Below are 9,075 nucleotides of genomic sequence, written 5' to 3'. Positions count from 1 at the left end.
AACAATTTCCATAGCAACGCTGGTGATGTTGGCTACAATGTTGCAATAGAAGTGCTGTTTCTTGTATAATGCTCTCTTGTTTCTTCAGAGGACTGTTTCACTTTGTTATCCTTTTTTCTTTTCCTTTTTTCTTCTGTCCTTATTTTGTCTTCCTTTCTTCTGTTAACTAGATATTTTTTTGTTATTCTTTGTAAGCTAGCTAGCTTCTTCCAGGAGAGTCCTTAGCAACTGCTTAGCAACATGTAAACAATTCAGCTAACAATTCAGCTAGCTAAGATAACTGTATAATTTTATGAAAAATAGTTACTTTTTCAAAATCCTGTCTTTTTGGTTTGTTGCTTGTATTGTCTTCTATTGAGTCTTGCAGTTTTCTTTTGATTTTTTCGATGTACTTCACTCTAAAAAACCATTTAAATCTCAATATATACAGGAGCTCATTTTTCAGCAGCTGCTCAATTTGGAACTCCGGAACTCTGTCCGTCCCTCTCTCTCTCTGTCCCTCTCTCTCTCTCTCTGTCCATCCCTCTCTCTCTCTGTCCCTCTCTCTCTCTGTCTGTCCGTCCCTCTCTCTCTCTGTCCCTCTCTCTCTCTCTCTGTCCATCCCTCTCTCTCTCTGTCCGTCGCTCTCTCTCTGTGTCCGTCCCTCTCTCTCTCTGTCCATCCCTCTCTCTCTCTCTCTCTCTCTCTCTCTCTCTCTGTCCATCCCTCTCTCTCTCTCTCTCTCTCTCTGTCCGTCCCTCTATCTGTCCGTCCCTCTCTCTCTCTGTCCGTCCCTCTCTCTCTCTGTCCGTCCCTCTCTCTCTCTGTCCGTCCCTCTCTCTCTCTCTGTCCGTCCCTCTCTCTCTCTCTCTCTGTCGTCCCTCTCTCTGTCGTCCCTCTCTCTCTCTCTGTCCGTCCCTCTCTCTCTCTCTCTGTCCGCCCCTCTCTCTCTCTGTCCGTCCCTCTCTCTCTCTCTGTCCGCCCCTCTCTCTCTCTGTTCGCCCTTCTCCCTCTCTGTCCGTCCCTCTCTCTCTGTCTCTCTCTCTCTGTCCGTCCCTCTCTCTCTCTGTCCGCCCCTTTCTCTTCTTCTCTGTCCGTCCCTCTCTCTCTGTCCGCCCCTTTCTCTCCCTCTCTGTCCGTCCCTCTCTCTCTGTCTCTCTCTCTCTTTCCGCCCCTCTCTCTCTCTGTCCGCCCCTCTCTCTCTCTGTCCGCCTCTCTCTCTCTCTGTCCGCCCCTCTCTCTCTCTGTCTGCCCCTTTCTCTTTCTGTCCGTCCCTTTCTCTCTCTGTCCGTCCCTCTCGCTCTCTCTCTGTCCGTCCCTCTCTCTCTGTCTGTCCGTCCCTCTCTCTCTGTCTGTCCCCCTCTCTCTCTCTGTCCGTCCCTCTCTCTCTCTCTGTCCGTCCCTCTCTCTGTCCGTCCCTCTCTCTCTCTGTCCGTCCCTCTCTCTCTCTATCCGTCCCTCTCTCTCTGTGTCCGTCCCTCTCTCTCTGTGTCCGTCCCTCTCTCTCTGTGTCCGTCCCTCTCTCTCTGTGTCCGTCCCTCTCTCTCTCTGTCCGTCCCTCTCTCTCTCTGTCCGTCCCTCTCTCTCTGTGTCCGTCCCTCTCTCTCTGTGTCCGTCCCTCTCTCTCTCTGTCCGTCCCTCTCTCTCTCTGTCCGTCCCTCTCTCTCTCTGTCCGTCCCTCTCCCTCTCTGTCCGTCCCTCTCTCTCTGTCTCTCTCTCTCTTTCCGCCCCTCTCTCTCTCTGTCCGCCCCTCTCTCTCTCTGTCCGCCTCTCTCTCTCTCTGTCCGCCCCTCTCTCTCTCTGTCTGCCCCTTTCTCTCTCTGTCCGTCCCTTTCTCTCTCTGTCCGTCCCTCTCGCTCTCTCTCTGTCCGTCCCTCTCTCTCTGTCTGTCCGTCCCTCTCTCTCTGTCTGTCCCCCTCTCTCTCTGTCCGTCCCTCTCTCTCTCTCTGTCCGTCCCTCTCTCTCTCTCTGTCCGTCCCTCTCTCTCTCTGTCCGTCCCTCTCTCTCTCTATCCGTCCCTCTCTCTCTGTGTCCGTCCCTCTCTCTCTGTGTCCGTCCCTCTCTCTCTGTGTCCGTCCCTCTCTCTCTGTGTCCGTCCCTCTCTCTCTGTGTCCGTCCCTCTCTCTCTGTGTCCGTCCCTCTCTCTCTGTGTCCGTCCCTCTCTCTCTCTGTCCGTCCCTCTCTCTCTGTGTCCGTCCCTCTCTCTCTGTGTCCGTCCCTCTCTCTCTCTGTCCGTCCCTCTCTCTCTCTGTCCGTCCCTCTCTCTCTCTGTCCGTCCCTCTCCCTCTCTGTCCGTCCATCTCTCTCTCTGTCCGTCCATCTCTCTCTCTGTCCGTCCCTCTCTCTCTCTGTCCGTCCCTCTCTCTCTCTGTCCGTCCCTCTCTCTCTCTGTCCGTCCCTCTCTCTCTCTGTCCGTCCCTCTCTCTCTCTGTCCGTCCCTCTCGCTCTCTCTCTGTCCGTCCCTCTCGCTCTCTCTCTGTCCGTCCCTCTCGCTCTCTCTCTGTCCGTCCCTCTCTCTCTGTCTGTCCCTCTCTCTCTCTCTGTCCGTCCCTCTATCTGTCCGTCCCTCTCTCTCTCTGTCTGTCCCTCTCTCTCTCTGTCTGTCCCTCTCTCTCTGTGTCCGTCCCCCTCTCTCTGTGTCCGTCCCCCTCTCGCTGTGTCCGTCCCTCTCTCTCTCTGTCCGTCCCTCTCTCTCTCTGTCCGTCCCTCTCTCTCTGTGTCCGTCCCTCTATCTGTCCGTCCCTCTCCCTCTCTGTCCGTCCCTCTCTCTCTGTCCGTCCCTCTCTCTCTGTGTCCGTCCCTCTCTCTCTGTGTCCGTCCCTCTCTCTCTGTGTCCGTCCCTCTCTCTCTCTGTCCGTCCCTCTCTCTCTGTCCGTCCCTCTCTCTCTCTGTCCGTCCCTCTCTCTCTCTGTCCGTCCCTCTCTCTCTGTGTCCGTCCCTCTATCTGTCCGCCCCTCTCTCTCTCTGTTCGCCCCTCTCTCTCTCTCTGTCCCTCTCTCTCCCTCTCTGTCCGTCCCTCTCTCTCTGTCTCTCTCTCTCTGTCCATCCCTCTCTCTCTGTCTCTCTCTCTCTGTCCGTCCCTCTCTCTCTCTGTCCGCCCCTTTCTCTCCCTCTCTGTCCGTCCCTCTCTCTCTCTGTCCCCCCGCCCCTCTCTCTCTGTTCGCCCTTCTCTCTCTCCGTCTGTCCCTTTCTCTCCCTCTCTCTGTCCCTGTCTCTCCCTCTCTCTGTCCCTGTCTCTCCCTGTCTCTCTCTGTCTCTCTCTGTCTCTCTCTCTCTGTCTGACCCTCTCTCTCTCTGTCCGACCCTCTCTCTCTCTGTCTGACCCTCTCTCTCTCTGTCTCTGTCTCGCCCTCTCTCTGTCCCTCCCTCTCTCTGTCCCTGTCTCTCCCTCTCTCTGTCCCTGTCTCTCCCTGTCTCTCTCTGTCTCTCTCTGTCTCTCTCTCTCTGTCCCTGTCTCTCCCTGTCTCTCTCTGTCCCTCTCTCTCTCTGTCCGTCTCTTATGTGTCTCTCTCTCTCTGTCCTTTTCTCTCTCTCTCTCTCTCTCTCTCTCTCTCTCCAGAGGTTTCAGTCTCTCTCTCTCTCTCTCCAGAGTTATCAGTCTCTCTCTCTCTCTCCAGAGGTATCAGTCTCTCTCTCTCTCTCTCCAGAGGTATCAGTCTCTCTCTCTCTCTCTCCAAAGTTATCAGTCTCTCTCTCTCTCTCTCCAGAGTTATCAGTCTCTCTCTCTCTCCAGAGTTATCAGTCTCTCTCTCTCTCTCTCTCTCCAGAGGTATCAGTCTCTCTCTCTCTCTCTCTCCAGAGGTATCAGTCTCTCTCTCTCTCCAGAGGTATCAGTCTCTCTCTCTCTCCAGGGGTATCAGTCTCTCTCTCTCTCTCTCCAGAGTTATCAGTCTCTCTCTCTCTCTCTCCAGAGTTATCAGTCTCTCTCTCTCCAGAGTTATCAGTCTCTCTCTCTCCAGAGTTATCAGTCTCTCTCTCTCCAGAGTTATCAGTCTCTCTCTCTCTCTCTCCAGAGTTATCAGTCTCTCTCTCTCTCTCTCCAGAGTTATCAGTCTCTCTCTCTCTCTCTCTCTCTCCAGAGTTATCAGTCTCTCTCTCTCTCTCTCCAGAGTTATCAGTCTCTCTCTCTCTCTCCAGAGTTATCAGTCTCTCTCTCTCTCTCTCTCCAGAGTTATCAGTCTCTCTCTCTCTCTCTCTCTCCAGAGTTATCAGTCTCTCTCTCTCTCTCTCTCTCCAGAGTTATCAGTCTCTCTCTCTCTCTCTCTCTCCAGAGTTATCAGTCTCTCTCTCTCTCTCTCTCCAGAGTTATCAGTCTCTCTCTCTCTCTCTCTCTCCAGAGTTATCAGTCTCTCTCTCTCTCTCTCTCTCCAGAGTTATCAGTCTCTCTCTCTCTCTCTCTCTCTCTCCAGAGGTATCAGTCTCTCTCTCTCTCTCTCTCTCTCCAGAGTTATCAGTCTCTCTCTCTCTCTCTCTCTTTCCAGAGTTATCAGTCTCTCTCTCTCTCGCAATTCAATTCAATTCAATTCAAGGGCTTTATTGGCATGGGAAACATGTGTTAACATTGCCAAAGCAAGTGAGGTAGACAACATACAAAGTGAAAATATAAAGTGAAAAACAACAAAAATTAACAGTAAACATTACACATACAGAGGTTTCAAAACAGTAAAGACATTACAAATGTCATATTATATATATATATACAGTGTTTTAACAATGTACAAATGGTTAAAGGACACAAGATAAAATAAATAAGCATAAATATGGGTTGTATTTACAATGGTGTGTGTTCTTCACTGGTTGCCCTTTTCTCGTGGCAACAGGTCACAAATCTTGCTGCTGTGATGGCACACTGTGGAATTTCACCCAGTAGATATGGGAGTTTTTCAAATTTGGATTTGTTTTCGAATTCTTTGTGGATCTGTGTAATCTGAGGGAAATATGTCTCTCTCTCTCTCTCTCTCTCTCTCTCTCTCTCTAGAGTTATCAGTCTCTCTCTCTCTCTCTCTCTCTCTCTCTCTCTCTCTCTCTCTCTCTCTCTCTCTCTCTCTCTCTCTCCAGAGTTATCAGTCTCTCTCTCTCTCTCTTTCTCTCTCTCTCTCTCTCTCTCCAGAGTTATCAGTCTCTCTCTCTCTCTCTCTCTCTCTCTCTCTCTCTCCAGAGTTATCAGTCTCTCTCTCTCTCTCTCTCTCTCTCTCTCTCCAGAGTTATCAGTCTCTCTCTCTCTCTCTCTCTCTCTCTCTCTCTCTCCAGAGTTATCAGTCTCTCTCTCTCTCTCTCTCTCTCTCTCTCTCCAGAGTTATCAGTCTCTCTCTCTCTCTCTCTCTCTCTCTCTCTCTCCAGAGTTATCAGTCTCTCTCTCTCTCTCTCTCTCTCTCTCTCTCTCTCTCTCTCCAGAGTTATCAGTCTCTATCTCTCTCTCTCTCTCTCTCTCTCTCTCTCTCTCTCTCTCTCTCTCTCCAGAGTTATCAGTCTCTCTCTCTCTCTCTCTCCAGAGTTATCAGTCTCTCTCTCTCTCTCTCTCCAGAGTTATCAGTCTCTCTCTCTCTCGCTCCAGAGTTATCAGTCTCTCTCTCTCTCTCTCAAGAGTTATCAGTCTCTCTCTCTCTCTCCAGAGTTATCAGTCTCTCTCTCTCTCTCTCCAGAGTTATCAGTCTCTCTCCAGTATCAGTGTATCTTCAGACTTACCCAGCATCGTTGTCCGTCCTCTTCAGTACTTTGGAGATGTGAGTAAGACTGTGTCTGAACTGAGAGAGAAACTAGAAGACTTCCTTAAAGGAGAATGGACCAAGATCTCCACTACAGGTGTGTTGAAAACAATAAGAACATCAACTTTAGACCATTGAAAGTTCCCTACTAGTCATATACATGTGGAATATGGTCTGATGATAACATTCCCTCTCTCTGTCAATGTGTTTGTGTGTCTGTAGTGAATATAGTGGATGTTGTACTGCCTCCAGAGCCCAAGACCAGAGAACAGTTGTTACAATGTGAGTCTCTTTATTGTGAAGTAACTAACAGTCTCTTTTTACTGACACTCCTAACAATCCCTCTAGAAATATATAGCAATAGTAGATCTAATCAAAGACTGGGTATCTATCTGACGACTCATATTTCTCTGATTTGATCTCTGCTGTGCTCTAATCAAAGACAGGGTAGATACAGTATCTGACTTAACTTATTGTTCTGACTCCCCTCATTGGTCTCTGCTCTTCTCCCAGATTCCTGTCAGCTCACACTGGACCCAAACACAGCACACACAGACCTCTCTCTGTCTGAAGTGAACAGAAAGGTGACCAATACAGACCAAGTCCAACCATATCCTGACCATCCAGACAGATTCACCAACTACAGGCAGGTTCTGTGTAGAGAGGGTCTGTCTGGACGCTGTTACTGGGAGGTGGAGTGGACTGGTGTTGTTATTACAGCAGTCTCATATAAAGACATCAGCAGAACAGAGACAGATAGTGGATTTGGAAACAATAACAAGTCCTGGAGTTTACATTACTATAGTGATGGTTATTGGTTCAGACACAATAATGTTGAGACTAAAGTATCAGGCCCTCAGTCCTCCAGAGTAGGAGTGTACCTAGATCACAAGGCAGGTACTCTGTCCTTCTACAGTGTCTCTGACACAATGACCCTCCTCCACAGAGTCCAGACCACATTCACTCAGCCCCTCTATCCTGGGTTTTGGCTCAATGGTTCTGCTGAGCTGGTTAAACTGTAGTAGGGTCTACATAGATACTAGTCATGCTGGTGTAGTCTATAGCTGAGCTGGTTAAACTGTAGTAGGGTCCACATAGATACTAGTCATGCTGGTGTAGTCTATAGCTGAGCTGGTTAAACTGTAGTAGGGTCCACATAGATACTAGTCATGCTGGTGTAGTCTATAGCTGAGCTGGTTAAAGTGTAGTAGGGTCCACATAGATACTAGTCATGCTGGTGTAATCTATAGCTGAGCTGGTTAAACTGTAGTAGGGTCCACATAGATACTAGTCATGCTGGTGTAGTCTATAGCTGAGCTGGTTAAACTGTAGTAGGGTCCACATAGATACTAGTCATGCTGGTGTAGTCTATAGCTGAGCTGGTTAAACTGTAGTAGGGTCCACATAGATACTAGTCATGCTGGTGTAGTCTATAGCTGAGCTGGTTAAACTGTAGTAGGGTCCACATAGATACTAGTCATGCTGGTGTAGTCTATAGCTGAGCTGGTTAAACTGTAGTAGGGTCCACATAGATACTAGTCATGTTGGTGTAGTCTATAGCTGAGCTGGTTAAACTGTAGTAGGGTCCACATAGATACTAGTCATGCTGGTGTAGTCTATAGCTGAGCTGGTTAAACTGTAGTAGGGTCCACATAGATACTAGTCATGCTGGTGTAGTCTATAGCTGAGCTGGTTAAACTGTAGTAGGGTCCACATAGATACTAGTCATGCTGGTGTAGTCTATAGCTGAGCTGGTTAAACTGTAGTAGGGTCCACATAGATACTAGTCATGCTGGTGTAGTCTATAGCTGAGCTGGTTAAACTGTAGTAGGGTCCACATAGATACTAGTCATGCTGGTGTAGTCTATAGCTGAGCTGGTTAAACTGTAGTAGGGTCCACATAGATACTAGTCATGCTGGTGTAGTCTATAGCTGAGCTGGTTAAACTGTAAACTGATTTGTTATTAATTAAAATTCAATACAATGTTTTAATCTTGTACATTTCCATGAATCATGATGTCTGGTGTTGATGTATATTGGTTGTCATTCAGAACCATTGATATGTTTTCTCAGTTGGTTCTCTGTCTCTATGTAATTCTCCTCAGTATCATTGATCAGCTTGTTGGCTCGGTCCTAATTGATGTGTTCTCTGTCACCTGGAGCTGCATGGAAAATGGTCCAGGAACTAAAGGACAATTCAGGACTAGTCAGCCCACTACAAGCTGGTATCACTTACTTTCTACTAAACTATATGGTCTGGTTTCCCAGACACAGATGAATCCTAGTCCTGGACTAAACAGTATGTTCAATGTAGATGTCCAGGAAACCGGCCCTAAATGTGTCATCTTTCATCCTCCCATACTGCTCAGTCCAGCAACATTAAACCTGTCCAGCAGGTGGTGCTGTTGACCAAACAATAAAACCAGCAGATATCTTGACTTGCCACTCAGTATATCAGTAATGTTCAGAATAGTACTTTAATATCATTGGAGATTGATGGTCTTTTTAATCCACTATCCAGAGTCAGGAACAGATGAAGTTAGGTCTGCTACTGTTCAGTGATTAAATATGATTTATGGTGATGGGAAATAATAAAAAACACTCAACTTCATCTAGTAATAGTTTTCCTTTGTTATTTATTCCAAGGTGTGTCTTTAACTTGTAAATGTATTGTGTGGAGGTGAGCTAGTGGTGTGGCTGATAGAATAGAATGAAAAGGGAGGAGGGGAGGAAGAGGAGTGAAGGGCTGTTCAAGAAACCAGATGAGGAAGAGGAAGATGTTCAGGGGAATTACTGTCTCTGTTCCAAATGGTTCCCTATTCCCTACGTAGTGCACTACGGTGCTTCTGACCAGGTCTAAAGTAGTGTTCTACGTAGGGAATAGGGTGTAGATTTATTACAATATCATGCTTTAGTGTTTGGCACAACAATATATTAGATCTCCACCCCCCCACTTCCTGTCTGTCATCCCCCAGTTCTGTTAAGACTTCCTCTCATTGAACTGGGCCTCATTCTAAATGGTCACTTTGTATTGATAGTCCATACTGGTCTTTACTATGGTTCTACATACAGTATCTGTATTGATAGTCCATACTGGTCTTTACTATGGTTCTACATACAGTATCTGTATTGATAGTCCATACTGGTCTTTACTATGGTTCTACAAACAGTACCTGTATTGATAATCCATACTGGTCTTTACTATGGTTCTACATACAGTATCTGTATTGATAGTCCATACTGGTCTTTACTATGGTTCTACATACAGTATCTGTATTGATAGTCCATACTGGTCTTTACTATGGTTCTACATACAGTATCTGTATTGATAGTCCATACTGGTCTTTACTATGGTTCTACATACAGTATCTGTATTGATAGTCCATACTGG

At 47.6% G+C, this 9,075-nt stretch overlaps 1 protein-coding gene across 1 annotated transcript in view; it reads left to right on the top strand.

Moving 5' to 3' along the window:
- The window catches only part of LOC149983671 (E3 ubiquitin-protein ligase TRIM47-like), a 23,102-nt gene extending 14,807 nt beyond the window's left edge, over positions 1-8,295 (top strand). Inside the window, exons 4-6 of the mRNA XM_090230900.1 lie at positions 5,622-5,781; positions 5,907-5,966; positions 6,198-8,295. Coding sequence (XP_090087026.1) covers positions 5,622-5,781; positions 5,907-5,966; positions 6,198-6,706 — 729 coding nt within the window. The 3' untranslated portion in view covers positions 6,707-8,295. The remainder of the gene's footprint in view (positions 1-5,621; positions 5,782-5,906; positions 5,967-6,197) is intronic.
- The last annotated feature ends 780 nt before the right edge of the window (positions 8,296-9,075 follow it).

The sequence above is a fragment of the Oncorhynchus mykiss genome, chromosome 4 (assembly GCF_057628025.1).
Source record: "Oncorhynchus mykiss isolate SJ-2025 chromosome 4, ASM5762802v1, whole genome shotgun sequence".
Classification (NCBI taxonomy): domain Eukaryota; kingdom Metazoa; phylum Chordata; class Actinopteri; order Salmoniformes; family Salmonidae; genus Oncorhynchus; species Oncorhynchus mykiss.
This window is presented reverse-complemented; position numbering and strand designations above follow the sequence as displayed.